The sequence below is a fragment of the Filicampus tigris genome, chromosome 12 (assembly GCF_054856515.1).
Source record: "Filicampus tigris isolate MCC_2025a chromosome 12, RoL_Ftig_1.0, whole genome shotgun sequence".
NCBI classification, from domain to species: Eukaryota; Metazoa; Chordata; class Actinopteri; order Syngnathiformes; family Syngnathidae; genus Filicampus; species Filicampus tigris.
This window is the reverse complement of record NC_141228.1, coordinates 17819367-17836769: the sequence shown is the minus strand read 5'-3', so window position 1 is coordinate 17836769 and position 17403 is coordinate 17819367. Positions and strand designations below refer to the sequence as shown.

The window sequence follows — 17403 nt, the reverse complement described above, 5'->3', positions numbered from 1 at the left end:
CAATTATTGATCGCGCACTCCTCACCTGACCGTAATCCCACGTCCGGACAGCGATTTGATCCTGCGTGCCGTAATAGATGCGCCCCACGTCGTTGAGGACGTACTCCTGGCGCTCATCTTCGGCGTCCATGAACACTGCGTCCTCTGGCACCAGAAAAATAGAACCCAAGTAAAACTCAGTCACAGGGCTGGGAAGTAACGAAGCACATAAAGGTTCTTGTTAGGGGCGTGGATCTTTTCAATACATGACGATTCAATATGTATCCCCGATACGATTCAGGGATGGCACATTTGAAAGTGGAACGATTCGATTCAGTTCGATTCATTGCATTCGCATCTTTTAAATCGACTCAAATCCATTTTTGTTACACCCCTCTGTGTTCTATGCGCCCCCAGCTAGCCTAAACACAGTATTCAGATTGATTAAATAATCAATTATTTTCTTCTCCTATACTTAAGCACTTTTGTTTATGGGCACAAGTGCAGTATCTGCTTGAGTAGAGTGTGAGAACTTTTGCCTCATGTGCTCATGTCACTGTACTGTGCCACAAGCACAAAGTCACCTCATCTCATAAGACAAAAGAAATATTGATTGTATTTTCACTCGCAGAGACAGCACTTCATCAACACCTGTCAATTAGAGTCGCGGAGCCGTACGCGTGCCGTGTGACACATCGCCCGCATTGCAGAGTCACTATTTGGCAAGTTTGAAAAGGGCTTGCACACAGATGTATCTTGGCCCGCGTTTTTTTTTTTAAATTTCATTGATTAGTGGGGGCAAGCACTCCAAAACACTATTCGTACACAAGCAATTGGGCAGTCAGTTTTCCGCTTTAAAATTTCAATTTCAATGTACTTTGGCACAAACGCAAAGCCCTCAGATGGCATCCATGGAACATTATGTACAAGCACAACCATATGCTGTGCATTCTGTACTGTAAACAAATGTGATATTATTATTATTTCATTTTGCTCCAGGGCTCCACCTTGCAGTTGTTTTTCTGACTCTAAATGTTCCAGGCAGGTGGACCAAAATTATAAACAGCTAAAGTACTGTAGGTGGTTCCAGGTTGCACTTCTGCTTATTAAAAATCAGCCTGCCATCCAAGATCGTTCATTCAGAGTTTGGACGACCCAAACTCTGAATGAGCAATCTTGGATGGCGTTCGTTTCACTCAATAAAAATGAAATTGTTTCTCATTATTCTCAAAGTGCTTGTCTTGTCTCTGAATGTCAAAAATATAACTCCCTTTATTGTCTGAAGAAAATAGGACTATCATCTCAAAAAAAGCATCACTTTTGTTCAAACAAAAACAGGACTATATTTTTGAATGTTTTCCTAGAAGAAGAAAATGAGTTTATTCCCGTAATAATATGCCTTTTGTTAAAAAACAAAAACAAAACTTTATTCATGCATGGATCTCGATGCATCACAATCACATCAGCTTTTAATTGGACCGAAGCTAAAATAGTTTGATTTCATTAGCCTAATAGCATAAGTGCTTCCGTCATTTTGTCACTGGACTTTTTTTCTTTGAAAACTAGTTGTGCTTTTTTCTGGTTTTCTGAAAACATTCAAAAATTATTCAGGCAATTATGCTATTAGGCCTTTGTTTTATTGGGCACGTTTCCCTGTCATGACGGTATTGCACTTTTTTAAACACTGTGATGAAGACTCCCACATTATGGCTCACAGACCTCCAGAGTAGGGATAGACCGATTATCGGCGCCGATATTCGTCAATTTGATGAATATCGGTATCGGCCTTTTTTAAAAATCTAATGGCCGATAATAAATCAACTTAAAACTGTGTTAACTTCAAGGAACTATTTGTTTCAATTTTCAGTTAACTTTATTAGAGATTCTAACTGACCCTGGGAACACTCTTTGAAATCAAAACAAAGATAAGTGAAATTTTAACATTTCTGTCATTTTTAAATTTTGGAGAATTTCATTTACTATCGAAAACTATAGGGAGCAATTGTTTGAGTTCTCATGTAACTTTTGAAGACATGTTGATGACCCTGGGAGCTCCCTGAACTTTGTTAGAATTTTACAACAAAGATGCATATTGTCAAAAATGTATAGTAATAAAAAACATCAACATTATGCAAATTTGAAAAAAATTGTTCGACAAACATGCGTAACAGGCATTCCAACAAAGTTAAGAGTTTTAGTTTGGTTTATTTTTTTATGCCAATATTTTCCTTTTTACTGAAAATGAAAATCGGCTCCAAATATCGGTTATCGGCGCCCTTGACCACTAATAATCGGTATCGGTATCGGCCCTGAAAAAAAACATATCGGTCTATCTCTACTACAGAGTCCCCTTGTTTGAGAACCACGGCAGTGCAGATACCCGGGCAGAAACCCAACAATGACACAAATGTAACACAGTTTCTGAATGTTAGTGTTTTTCGCTTGTATTTTTTTTTACCGGCACACCAGGGGTTGAACAGCACATAGATGTCATTAGCCGGGTCGTGTGCAGAAATAGCACGTCCACTCGGACACTCCGTTTCCACCTGGAGGCGATAGCGGCCGACGGCGGCGCTGGCCGAGGACTTGACGGACAGCTTCATCCTGGCGCCGTCCCACTCCACAGGGGCTGCCTGCCAGCAGTTGTCCTGCAGCTTGTCCACCAGGGGGATAATGACGTGCGTTCCCTTTGACACCGTTGGCAGAGGCCCTGGGGGGGAGGGGGGGGGGGAGGGGAGGCAGGCAGACGTGAACGTGTCTCGTTATGCCTCACAGATCAGCGTGCCGCTCTTCGGAAAGTTTATTTATTCTGCCGGCACACCTGCATTCCTACCTCGACGGGTTTGCTTGGACAAGACCGAGAAGGGGAAAAAGTGCTGCCATGACGATGACAACAAACACTCGTGATGCAATTACATTGAAGGAGGCATTTAAGCGTTTTCCATAGATTTAAAATGGTCCCAAATTGTCTTCATAAAAAGCGGCATAATCTTATGCCAAATTGCAATATTAAGGGGAAGAAAAATTGCTATTAAGTTATTTTTCAAAATCGTTCAGCCCTACTTACTGTATAAGAGTAAGAAAAAAGGCCTTTTTCTTCACAACAGTACCACACAAGATCTGCATCAGCAATTCTGATTTGACCTAATAAATAAATCAACTTGAATACTCCATTTTGATGGACACCATCACGTTCTGATGTATTATTAAGTTCAGCGGCTTTCCCGTGATGTAAATAAAACACAGCGCTGCCTCACACTGATATTTAGAGACTGATGCTCCACTCCATTCACTGCCATCTACATCCAAATTTATACACACCTATTGTGGAATTTCTACATTTTTAGCGGTTGAGAATTGGGAATAACAAAAACAAAGCCTTGAGAAAGAATTTTAAATGTTTCCCAAAAGAGTCAATGAAAAATGGTAAAGGAAGTCCTGAATATGATACACTGTAATACAAATATAACGTGGAGATGTAATGCTGATACGAATGAGAATGAAAAATAGAGACAAAAGTCACATCTTTGGAAATTCTTAAGTGCTCTGAGATACGAGCATGGGTACAAAACGAATTGAAAACGTTTCTCGAGGCACAGCTTTTTTTTTTTTTTTAAAAGGCAGAATTGATGCATGTGAGCATCCATTCATTTGATCTCAAATGACGGCTGATTCCAACGCCCAACATAACTGCCCTATGGGGTCTTTGAAGCATCCGCCGCGTCCTCACTAAAATAGAAGTGTGACCTAAAAGGAAAAATGTTACCCGCTCACGCGCACCGAACAATCATTTGATCTCGGCTGCAGTCGCACTCTAAAAGCGATAATTGCTCGTGCGGTAATTTGCTGTTTGGTTCCAGTGCTGTTGCGCTAGATGCCCGCAAGGATAAGCTTAGTTAACAGCTTCGTAACTCGGTCCACATCATTTGCATGGCGACACGTGCGCATGTTGTTAATGACAAACAAGAAGGTAGCGAGGGAAAAAAACAAACAAATTCATCAATTAAAAAAAAAAAAAAAAAAAAAAAGTTTCTGTTGGAAACACACACAATCACATTTGTTGTTGGGTTTTTTTCTCGCAGAGGATAAAGAATATATGTCCGTGAGTATTGTGATGTTATCTGTCTACACATGTTGATTAAAGGGTTAGACCGCCTCAACTATCGACGTGATCCGTTATTTTCCATTATGTGTTAGCATGAAGCGAGCGGGGGTATTCTTAAAGCATAGATTTGGGGTTGTTTGTCACCAATATATACAGCATGCTGCTAATAAGAAGCTGATGCTAATATGTGCTAAAACCTTTGGCTTTGGCTTCTGTGCAGTCCGGTTGTCACTTGGAAAGCGGCCGATATTCGCCCGACCTAGCTTTCAATTCATAGCGGAGAAATTATACATATACATAAGCTGTATTCTGCAAATTATCGTCATATTTTGGAAAATGTGTTGCTAACAAAAAACAACTTTGTCGTCAAGTGTAATTTCCCATAGGGCAATCACTATTTGCATACAGTACATATCCCAAAAAGTCAATTTTCCATAATATATCGCTTTCATATACTGTTTATTAAGTACTCCACAGTCCACTTAAAGATTCACACGAGACTACTTGACTCAAATTGAGGGATTTGATGCTGCATTTTAAAGGGTTCTTGCAAAATGATTGGCCCTCTAACATCTCTCACCGCTGTTTTATGTTAATGCGCCCACAGAATAAAATTTCATTGCACTGATTAGGAGGCAATACAACTTGTGGAAATGGAAAAGCTGTTGAAGCATTTATTTTAATTCCTTGACATACATCTTAAGGTCCCAGTTTTTCCTCATTAGGAACACGTGGTTGTCCTACTCTTATGCCAAAGTTGAACGACTGGTGTGCAGAAATGTCATACATAGTGGAAAAAAATGTTACCTGTAAGACATCTGTTCTACAAGTGCACTGGATGGTCTTAAGCTCTATAAAAGCTGTTCAAGTATTTATTCGCTATCCGTCTTACTATTTATTAGGGACATTTGCTTCGGACACCACAAAACTGCTGCACTTTTACATTCGATCACAAGAGGAGACATTAAACATTAAAGCGCAAGAGACAACATAAACCGCAGGCACAATCCATGAAAGAAGCAATGAGATATTTTGGACTTTGCTCTTAACGGCACACCAGACAAAGTAAGAGCTGCAGACGAATAATGTCAAAATATATGCTTCACAATAGCACAGTGAACACAAAATCCATCCAGCAAAATATGAACTAGGCACTACGATAAAACAGTTCTCATGAGTGAAAACAGTGACAAATGTTTTGTTTCAGTGCTATCGACTGTTTGAATAAACAAATTTGATAGCCAATGCCCCCCCCCCCCCCCCCAAAAAAAATGGTGGATTACTGTGTGATGTTTGGCGGCAACGATACAGATGGGAGGGACAATATCTCACTTCACTGTTTACCGGCACCAATTTGGGAACAAGGTGAGAAAACGGACTCTCAACAATGGGGCGCTCTAAAAAGGCCACGCCGACCTGAAGTCCCGGTCCAAACTCTGGCTGTAGTCAGACTCCAAAAAGAAAGTAAGAAATTCCACCCTTCTCACTCTTCTGTCAGTCTGTCAGTGACGTGCGCACACTCACAGCGGACAACGGGGCACTCTAAAGCGGCCACGCCAGCCCGAAGCCCTTGTCCACAATCTGTCCGTCCAGTCGGGCGTTTTCCATCTTTCGCTTCGTGACATGCGCACATGCAGCCGACAACGAGGCACTCTAAAGCAGCCACGCAAGCAGACTAACCAAAGGGAAGATGTATGTTTGGGGTGTAGCGCTAGCTAGCTAGCTAACTGAATGTCGCAATTGCGCCAAATATGCTGTGGCTGTGGAAAACTGAAATGAGTTAAACGCTATAACTCCACAATACAGCGCAACATAGTTCTCCGTCTTTGCACATTTCCAGTAATCATTCAAACGTGTAATGTCATTTGAAAAAAAAAAAAATGTCTGAACCCACTTGAAAAAAGTCATACACACCAAAAGTGGCACGAGTAGTGGGGAAAAAAAATTTAATTGTCTTGTCTTACTGCTACGTGGACCTTAGAGTGGCTATCAAGGATATTGAAAAATGCTCAAATGGCTTTCCCTAAGAGTTTTGTCAGGCTTTCTAACTTCCCCCCGTCTCAAGCGGAATGCATAGGACCTTAGTTTCAATTCAAAGCACTCACTTTCAATCCCGCAACAGGTGACACAGGGAGAATAGCAGAATTGTCCGAGCGTGCCTGCAATTTGCATAATTTCACAGCACGTGGGGTTAGGTATTGCTTTGTTTTAAATTACAGCCTAAGATGCCGCCACTCGCAGATTGCATAAACCACCCGAGTCAAGTCGAATGGCCTCAAATGGTTGAATTTACACTCAAATGTGCGAAAAGTCAGCACCGCTGTTGTTTTGACTGCTGCTGTTTGTGCTCGGCTTCACGCGAAGACGTCAGCAGTCAAACGCCTTTCAGATGTCGGGAGCGCCATTAGTTGCCAGCTGGATGCGTCTTTGTGCTGTCACATCAAACAGGCCGGGGCAGTGGAAAATGTGTCCTTCAATAGTAATCCCCTTTTCATCCGCACAAAAACAAGAAAGAGACTAATTACCTCCGCCGAGCAGGTTGTGCTTTTATATATAAATGTGGATTATTCATGGATGTTCCACCTTCTTTGGGTTCTATTCATCACATTGTAAATACAGTAAAGTAGCTATAGGGAGCGGGTCGGCCCGCGAATAGCGAAAATCCACGTATAATTGATACCCATTATAAATGCATTGAAAGAAAAAAGTTGAAAAAACAGGGGATAAACCTCCAATGTGTCCCCCCCCCCCCCCCCACCAAAAATTGAGATTGGCTCACAGAAGAAAAAAAACATTTTACTTTTAACATTGTACTATATAAAAACAGGAGTGACAATTAATACGTATCAATATGACATATTGATATACACGGAGCAGTTCAAAACTCCTCTAAGATGCAATAATTTTAGTGGTTCTTCACGGAGGATAAGTAATATATAACTTGTAACTTGTGTTTCAATATATATTGCTTAACGGTTTATCACACCGCCACACGCTATTTGTTAGCCTTTCTGTAGGGTTTAGCGGTTTGTTAGCATTGCGTTCAACTGACTTATATAAAGCGAAGCTTAGTTTTTGGAGTAATTGAGTTTTGTTCATTGATTAAATACACATTTTTGAAATCAATGACTAATTGTTTTATTAATTGTGATTTCATCAAAAAATAATAGTGAATATAATTTTTTTTTCACTAATCTCCCAGCCCTACATCATATGGCATAAAGCAAGGCAAGTCTATTTGTATAGCAGCATTCATATACAAGGAAAAATCAATAGTGCTTTACAGAGCCGAGGCGACAAGAAAATGATTCAAAACAAGATTGAATGAAAAAAGCCTCGGTGGGGCCGGTTAAACCCTCTACATTTCATGGCTTCTATGCATCGTGGCTTCCAAATATGGATGCACGCTAACTCCAGTTAAGTCCCGCAGCCAAGCGTCACATGCAGCTATAATTGCTGGATGTAGACGGGCCCCTGTCGCGGCATCTCCAGACGACAGCGCACGAAGGGTAAACAGGAGGCTCCCACTGCGTCTGTGGTAAGCGCCACAGCCGATTGTCACTCAGAGGGATTTCTCAGGACCCCGCGCTCGTCGGCATCGGCTCTCTTTCTGGAGCATAGCAACCGAGAGCGGTTGCCATAGCAATAGCAGCCCAAAAATCGACCCCCCTCCCCACCACCACCACCACCTCATCCTTCCTTCCTTCAATTGCTCTCTTGCTTTTTTTGTCAACCTCCCTCCCTCCATATCACAGAAGAAATTGCAGCAACATGTCCTTATTTCTCTCGCCAAATCCAAAACCTGTTGGCGTTTCCGTCCGATTTAACGGCTGCCATTTTTAGGCGGCCGATGTGGGGGCAATTCCCACTCATGCCTCAGGAGAGGATGTGGCCAGTGATGGGAATTAACTACTTTTTTTTTTTTTTTTCCTGTACCTAAGTTGATTTGATTGATGCATGCCTTCATTCGGGCAACTTTTTTTGCTTGGACTTGTGGTAACAAATTCTTTATGGTGGTTGCAGTGAACCTGTCTCACTTCACAATAAGTAGCACTTTGGCAATTAACGAACAATTGTTCAAAACAGAGGCTTCAGGCTGTTTAATTGCCACTCCCAGTTCAAGTTGACTGTCAAACTAAACATAAAACAAAGAGAATTGCACGTTGTGTATTTACAACCAAATAACTGCCTAAAGAAAGTCCACGCTAGCTAATGTTAGCCATTGATATGCTAATGATTAGTACGGTATCTATAGTTGTGGTGTTGGAACTCTTTCAGGTATTTGAATACAAATGACGGAGTAACACATGTAGACTTGCAATCTCACAATACTTACAAGCACATAGTCTTTATCATCTGGAAAAAAAGACTAATATCATTGCAGTTTACTATTTCAATGACAATAATGATAATGTGAACTATGACTGTTTTATATTGCCCCCTGGTGGCCAAGGCAGGCACACGAGGAGGAGTAGCAGACTGAAATGAAAGTGATTAATTATTTTACATTCTATTCAGCTATGCTACTACTCAGATTTTAAATTATAAGGTGCTAATTTCCTTGAAAAACACATTACAAAAATCTTTGTTGTGTTTTTGGGAAGACTAGAACGGCATTTCTATTCTTTTCAATGGAGGATGATAATTTATGATAATATAGTTCTAAGTGTGGTCACGGAATGAATTAAACTCTCCAGGCACCAGCATATATATGTTCCAAATGTCGCGAGCAAAAGTAAAAATTTGAAATATAAATTCTTAAAGCGGAAGTCAACACAAACATATTTCTTTCAAGAATATGTTTTATGCAAGCCCACTAGTTGAAACAGGGCATTCTGATAAATATTGCGTTTGTGGAATAAGTGTTAATCCACTCGTTTTTAGCCATCTCTGGGGGCGGCCATTTTATCTTCTGTCGACTGAAAATGACATCACAACTGCTCACAACGACCAATCACGGCTCAGATTCAGAGAACAGGTCAGCTGTGATTGGTCGTTGTAAGCAGTTGTGATGTCATTTTCAGTCGACAGAAGACAAAATGGCCGCCCCCAGAGATAGCTAAAAACAAGTGCATTTTGCTGCTTAACTTATATTCCACAAACGCAAAATGAATCAGAACGCTGTGTTTCAACTAGTGGGCCTGCTGGGAACATATTCTTGAAAAAATTACGCTTGGGTTGACTTCCGCTTTAAGTAAGGATATTTGAAAAGTATAATAATAAAGTATTTTTACTTTGTTTTTAAGCACATTGATGAAAATGGATAATAATTGCTGATTACTTTTTTCTAATAACTTTTTACTTTTACTCCCTACATTATGAAATTAGATACGGTGCTGTCGTTCAGCTGTTTTTTTTTTGTTTTTTTTACTTCAACTTTTCCAGGACAGCCCCCATCACCCAAAAAATAATGCCGAACATCACATATGTGGGGGCTCACTCTACTTCTACTTTCGTATACAGTGTGAGTACAATTGCCACCTCTGGATGCATCACAAACACGGCCCTACTTGACTGACCTGTTTTGAGTTCCAGGTGAAGTTTGTCAGTGTCGGGCTGGAACGGTCGCGACAGCGTGAGCCACATGTGGAACGTCTGCCCTCTCCGGATGATGAAGTCGTCGCATTGGTAGAGGTGCGTGCGGTGTGCCAGGCGATCGGCTCCCATTTTGCTCCTCATCAGGTCGATTGATTTCACCTTGAGGGGCAGCTCTGTGCAAGCGGAGCAGACGGGCAGATTAGAGTCGGCCAGGGATTTCCAACCACTGAGAGATCAGGTGTGCCGTGCGAAAATATCTACTTTCATCTAATTGCTCCATTTATTCATCTATGCGGCGACATATAGTGAATGGCAGAACAATTGAATGTTCTTCTACTACATGGCAGAGGGTACAATCAGCCATTCTGTATACCACAGAATACACCATTCGTTTACCCCAGGGGTGACATTCCATATTATTCATATATATTTGAAAAGCTACATGCATAATACTAAGAGAAAATATGCATGTGAGGTGCAGGTTCACTGTTTGTCCGCTTAGGGTCACCGTACCCATGCTTTAAACTGTAGTATCTGTGACTTGAGTGACATGGCAGTCAGCGAATGATAGTATAGATTTGCATCCCTCACCCCGCCAAAAAAAAAAAGGTTTAGAATTGCCCATAGATGCCACACGATGGCGTCAAAGCACTATTTTTGTCTGAATGAGGATCTTCAACTCACCTCTACGCAGTTCCTTGGCACCAAGATGCCACAGGAGGGCAGCAAAGCACTATTTTTGTCTGAATGAGGCTCTTCAACTCACTTCTACACAGTTACTTGGCACCAAAGCTACAAGGGTGCGGCTAAGCACGCCTATTGCCGAAAGCTCCTTAAGTCACTTTAATATAGTTCCTCGGGATGAAAATGCTATGAGAGGGTGGCCAAGCACTACTTTTGTCTCAATGAAACGCCTCAACAAACTTCATCATAGCTTCTAGGCACCAATATGGCATTCAAACTCAGTTCACGTTAGTTCTACCGACAAAAAAAGAAAATGAACAAATGCCGAACCGCGAAAATACTTCGGATCACTGTAAAGGAGTACCATGAATCAGAGCCTATTTCCTTTTTTTTGTGCTCATGGCCAAAGCAATAAAAGTATTCCTTTTGTGATATCTCGGTGCCAATGAACTATGGTGAAGTGAGTTGAAGAGCTTCATTCAGACAAAACTAGTGCTTTGTCGCCATTACGTGGCCAACAAAGTATGATGAAGTGAGTTGAAGAGTTTAATTTAGACAAAAGTGGTGCTTTGCTGACATCTTCTCCAATCTTTAGGCAATTTGACTCCATTTGGGGAGGGGTGTCGGTTAACTGGCTGATTTTCACTACTTGTTGCTGCAGGGCTCTGTCCCTGGCCCACCTTTGAGACATTTTCTTTGGTGGTGTGCTGCGCTGTGAGATTTTTGTAATGTAATTCATAACGTATGCCTGAGCTGAATGAAGGTTGGTAAGCACTGGAGTAGACAACAGATAGAAATGGACAATAAGGCGACCTCGCCAGGTGTGTACCTCCGAGCTCGCTATCGCCGAATGCAGGCGTCTCCCCGCGGTCCTTGCCCTCTTCCTGGCCCGTCACGAGTGTGCTGGTGATGTCCTCGTCCATCTCAGGGCTGCAGCACTGGCCCATGCGGCGCAGCCACCGCCGGCACGCATTGTCTTTGGCCTCCTCGGGGGGCTCCTCGGTGCCCTCCTCAGGGTCTTCGTCAACCGCAGTCAGCGTGACGCTTGGGAATCGACCCACGAATGACGTGTTCCGAAAGGAGTGGTTCTCCACCGGCATCCTGAGAAAATAATGCTTGGGTGTGAAAGGGTTTCAGTGCTTGCTCATTTTTTTTTTTTTTAACATTTATACACTGGAAGTAGACAGTTTGTGCTGTGGTCAGTGAAAAAAAATGATTTCAGGTCAAATGTACATTGCAGCTGAACAATATTGTATAACTTGACTCATAATTTGCCAAGTAATGACTTCACTCCACTTGCTTTAAATTTTCAAAAAAAAAATTATTCCAAAAGGTATGGTGCTCATCACGAAAAGAACACCACACCTACAGTGTAGCATAGCGGTGGCAGCATCATGCTTTGGGGGGCTATTTTTCTTCAGGTTCAAAAAACACCTTCGGGCTTCCGCTAGAAAGCAAAAAACTAAATGTCAATAAGAGCCTATAGAACAGCTGAACTTTAATTGGGATTCATCAGAGGCTGTTTAAACGGTGGCAGATGTGTGCCAACTCCCATTTAACATTACTTTTAACATTATCTCCGTTTATTTTTACTTCCCCTATCAAAAGCTTTTCCTTTTTTTTTTTTTTTTAATTGTGTTGGACAATTTATAGGTCACAATAAATGGAAAAAACTTTTATCTTGGTCCCTTTTTTTTTTAATCACAAAAACCTGGCATTTGAGCAGGGTGACTTTTTATACAGTTACCTTGCGTTAAATCAACAGACGTTTAATAGTCATCCCAGACCTTATCAAACAATATTTAATATTTGTGATTATTTTCGTATCATTTACTTCCCTGTTGTTGCTCGTGAGGTTTTTGATTTGTGGTCCTGGATTTGCATCACTTGAAGTGTAAATGGAAATAAAGTCCCAAAAAAAAACAAAAAACAAAAAAAAAACTGGTTAATTAAGGGATTAAATCATAATTAGAGCTGCAGTGTAAATCCAGCCTCAAGTTAAACGTGCAACACCTCCGGTGATTGATCTTCCAGCCTGGCCTGCTGGTGCCAAGGACCACTGATTCCAATCCGCCTCTTTAGCCTTCTTATTAAAACACCATTCAGATGTAGCTTTAGAGCAACATTAGCGATGACTCACTTTTAATTAGCACTATCAGCCTTTTGTTTCCTGACAGCCCTGCTTCCTTCTCCTCCTCTTCATCCCCATTGCACTAAAATCCGCCGACAGCAGCCGCCGCGGGGCGGGGGGGGGGAAAAAAATGCATCCTTCAACCATAACCTGTGGCGTTTAAAAAAGAAATTATGAACGCGTTTAAATAGGATTTGAAAGAAGTAGCAGAAAGGCTTTCGTATCAATACACCCACTGTCTTTTTTTTTTTTTGGATCGTGATTCAATTAGAAAATATATTAATTTGATTGTCTCTGCCTATATAATGGCTGGTTGTCTAAATGTGCTCCAGCTGACCCGCTACCCTAGTAAGGATAAGAGGTAAACAAAATGAATGGATGAATGGTACATTTTTAAACAGTTTGTGCCCAAAACTATTACAATCTCGAGATTGTAATCTTTCATCCATGGCTTCCTCCCTAATGGTCAGAAGCGGAAAGTAGTAATGTGGTGATCTCATCAAAGGGTGTTGAGATCCAGTTAAATGATGCTGACTTTGATTGATGAGAAAGCCTTGAGGAAGTGAGCGTGTGCTCTGATTTACAACTCTGTACGTGTTCACTTGAAAACAAAATTAACTCGCACTACATTGTAAAAGAACAAGACAAAACACATCTTGGATTTTTGTGGCTAAAACAGTCATTTATGTTGGAACAAATTTAAAAAATAAATTATAGGCATTTATGGCAATAAGGTTAGTTAGCACAACAAAGCAAGCAAGTTGTTTTTACTTGTATCTTTAAGTCGGGGGATAAAACAATATTACAATATATATGAAAAATATAATGTTACAATACGCAAAATATTTTGTTGAATTGCCCAATTTAAGATGTTATTGAAGTTTTTTGCCTTGGAATTTTGAGTTCACCTCCCTTTTTTTGGTGTGTAGCACCTCTTCTAAAATTGATATAAAAGTTTAGATATTATTGTACATGCTTTTCTTTTATTTATCTTACAATTTAAAACTTAAATGTCTCAATGACGTATGATCTCTTTTTCTGTCCTTGCTGAAATAAGCCCGATTTGAGGAGGCAGTCCTGTCTCATGAACCACTGCTCACCCCCGCCCCCTTTACTTTCGTTACCGTGACGACTAGGACATGAGTATATTTGAACCATAGTTCAATAGCGTAAAAGCCCAGATTGTATTTTCATTCGTGGAGGCAGCACTTCAGCACAGAGCCGCCAAATTACACTTGCCAATTAGTGCGGCGGATCCATGCATGTGGCACACGCAGTTCGCTTATGCTAATTGGTGCTTTCATAGTAGATGTCTCTGCATAGCTGCTTGAAAATTGTGGATCTTCACCCCACCTATCCACCAACTCATGTGCAGAGAACATGGTGGATTTGACAAATTTTGGAACAGCTTGCTCAGAAGCATATTTTTGAAAATAGGAAGATGGCCCCTCCAAAAACACAGGGGTTCTATTTGCATATACCAAAGAAGGCATTTTAGCATAGTTTGTCCCATTTAATTTGTATATTTACTATATTCAAAAGAGTGCCGCTGTGATGCACACTGCCTGACCAACAGTCGCACTTTGAAGAAAATAGCTATGCGCCAACAATGGGCTTGCATTGCATTCATATGAAAATGGCATCCAGACAATGAGTGGGCTGCAAGCAGACACACAGACAAACAGAAAGACAGACAGTGAAGAAAACACCTCCTTGAATCTCGAGTGCGTCACGCTGCTAGCGACTGGCTCCGCGCCCTTAACAATGCGCCAAAAAATCCTCCATCAACCTGATGAACAGCCGAAATATGCGCACGAGACGACAGTCCTCTTTTTACAAGCAGCATAGTTTACACCAGGGCTGGTTTGGCGAGGAAAGAGTTAGCGATGCCAAATGAAGAATTTTGAACGCAAATACATCATAATATTTGAAGATATTTTGCGGCTATCATTTTTCAACGCGACATTGTTTATTGTGTCTGCGGTGGATTAAAGGATTAAATTGAAGATCATTTTCCGATGACATTTCAGGCCTTTGTTTTGGAAAATCAAGTGTAGTATATTTTCAAGACTTTGAGACTCGACATCTAATTACTATTTTTTTTCAGACTGAAACAATAACAGACTACAGTGAGACATATATATATATATATATATATATATATATATATATATATATATATATATATATATATATATATATATCACCTGGTGCACAACATTCCGCTCAGCCAGATGCCTTGAGCACAGAAAATTCCATGAATGAAGATCATCTGACAACACCCCCCCCCCACCCACTCCCGCGTGATGTCAGATCCAACATGGCTTCCTACGGGAGGATGCTGCCGATGCAACTAGGCCCACTTGTGACCTGCTTTGCCTGCAGGCAGCTTGTTGTTGAGGAGGGCTGGCGCAAACAAAAAGGAACATTCACTTTTGGAATGTTGCGCTTACAGGCTTGCCAGGGTTGCGAATATTACACACTATGCTTGTTATGTGCTCGCCGGAGATTTAAATCAACGCAGCGGTGCCAACAAACGCAAAAGTAGTCAAGTAGTCCAAAAGTGGCACACTTTGGATAAACACAGAACTGGAACTTAGTGTGACATAGGAATGGATGTTGATCCTCAGAACAATATGTGAAACACATTTTAATGATGAAATATCAATGACACGCACACGTTATTTTCAAAAAGTTGCATCAGTGTTCTTTCTTTTGTTTGGATTTGTAACAAAATGAAATAAAAACAGGTTGAATATTTTTACACGCAAAGTGAGTGCAATATCAATTGTATAAAGGTGTCTTCTTTTTAGGAAACATCAATATTTTGACATCTATTTTGGAATCTATAATACCAATATTTTGTTTTCATTCTAGGAAATTACAACACCAAGTTTAAAGTTCTATGCAGCCCCACTAGTCGAAACGCGGTATTCTGATTAATATTGCATTTGTGGAATATGAGTTAAGCAGCAACGTCCACCTGTTTTCAGCCATCTCAGGGGGCGGCCATTTTGCCACTTGTTGTCGACTGAAAATGACATCACAGCTGCTCAGGGATCAGCTAACTAACTAATCATGGCTCAGCTCCAGAAAACAGGTGAGCCGTGATAGGCCATTTACCTGAGCAACTGTGATGTCATTTTCAGTCGACAGAAGTGACAAAATGGAAGCCCCCAGAGATGGCTAAAAACGGGTGGATTTAGCAATTCATCTCAAATTCAACAAACGCAATATTAATCAGAATGCTGTGTTTAGACTAGTTGAGGCGCATAGAACACATTTTGCAAAGAATGACTACCCCTTTCAGAAAAATCAATAGGTTGTTGTCTTTTTTAAGAGCGTGCCACATCACGAATTAGTCTTTTTACAAAATGCCGCAGATAAGTGCACCAGTAACAGTTTCACGAGTGTGAATGATTCTGCAATAAAACCACGACTGGCATATGTTTTTTTTTGTTTTGCTTCCGTCAGGAGAGCCAGCGAGAAGCTCTTTGCGATTGCGGCAGGAAATTATACAAGCACCAAGCTATTTGTTCTTTTCCCCGTGATGAACTGAGGCAAGAGCTCTGCATGGCTATCGGAACAACAAGCAGAGTGAAATATCGTGCATTAACTATGTTCAGAATGTAAGTTTGACTGCAAGCCATCACCAAAAGGCCCAACGGCTCCCACAAACTACAAATAAAGGTACTGTAGAGCGACTCACTCATCAAGTCAGTGGCAGACGAATTGGGACACAAAAAAGGAGGTTGAGCGGAGGAGGAGGAAGAAGAAATTGTCTTTCTTTTCCCGAAGGCTTTGTGGTATTTCTGAGACTGGTTGCTTGTTCACGCCTCTTTTAAGTAGTGATCAGACGCTGAGGGCACACCCCTCTTACTACACACCCACACAAACTCACTTGCCAACTTCTCCAAATGGCATCTTAAACATCAGCTTTTGATTTGACTCTATGATTAAAAGCGACTTTATTACTGGTTGTTTAATTAGTATTAATAGACACTACAACTTTACCTCGACGTGGACCCTTTGCTTGTCCTCTCGGGCCACAACGCATGTGAAGAAGGCATCCAGGCGAGGCACCTTTATGAGTAAGAGAAAGGACGGGAGAGGAAATCATGGTTGTCCTTGTACTTCATAATCTGACTAAAATGACACATTAGATTCATACGTCATCTGCACTGACTGATTAAATGGCTTTTCAGCAAGTTAACTCTGAAGTCTGTATTGTAAAAGTGGAAAAAAAGTAAAACTACTCACCCGTTGGAGATGACCGACGGTGCACGTGAGGGGAGAGGAAACAGGAGGGTGTTTGCAGGATGATAAAGTCAGTGGTGTTTTGTAAATGAAAAAAAAATACAAACAAGAAGGGCGAAAAAAAAAAAAAAAGGCACCACAAATTTTGAGTATTTTTCCCCCGAAATAGATTTTGTTAAGTCTGCTGTTGTGTTGTGTGTCAAATTGGCCTGTTTGAAGGTGAAATCTCAACAAGAAAATTGGTGTGAAATTTCTGTATATTTTTTAGAAGAAAAATACATTGCAGGCTGTATGATTTTTTTGTTAACTTTAGACATATTCCCATTATATAATTAACTAATATTTGTATTTATTTTTATAATTTTAGAAAAATGCCATAAACTTCTTCTGGCCTCATTCTTTTTTTTTAATAAAAATATATATTTTTTTAATTTGATATTTCTAAAATATGCATACTGTATATATTGACCCTGCGGTGACAAAAGGGGATAAAAGGGAAGACAGAAATGCAAGTAGTGGTGAAGTTTGACATTCTTTCCCATTATATTCCGTATTATATACAGTGGGCCACATTGACCCATAACCACTTTTTGCACCTAACAAATTCAAGGTGTGACTACTACCAACACATTCCAGTCCCGTCATTTTGTCTTTTGTTGTTCCTTAGCTAACATGGTGTGTTATACCGTCTAACAATTCAGGTTCATAA

The 17403-nt window shown here is 40.7% G+C and overlaps 1 protein-coding gene across 3 annotated transcripts in view; it reads right to left on the bottom strand.

The window, feature by feature from the left end:
• Window positions 1-17403, bottom strand: part of LOC147138836 (protein-glutamine gamma-glutamyltransferase K-like) — a 27344-nt gene extending 9941 nt beyond the window's left edge. The window contains exons 1-6 of one of the 3 annotated variants that reach the window (XM_086047293.1): window positions 16698-17403; window positions 16452-16520; window positions 11136-11407; window positions 9604-9795; window positions 2438-2689; window positions 26-144 (exon numbers count right to left, since the gene is read on the bottom strand). In XM_086047293.1, coding sequence (XP_085903419.1) covers window positions 26-144; window positions 2438-2689; window positions 9604-9795; window positions 11136-11407; window positions 16452-16507 — 891 coding nt within the window. In that variant the 5' untranslated portion in view covers window positions 16508-16520; window positions 16698-17403. Of the gene's footprint in view, window positions 1-25; window positions 145-2437; window positions 2690-9603; window positions 9796-11135; window positions 11408-12446; window positions 12567-16146; window positions 16268-16451; window positions 16521-16697 lie in introns of those variants that run through there. The other 2 variants (XM_086047294.1, XM_086047295.1) reach the window with 2 other exon arrangements.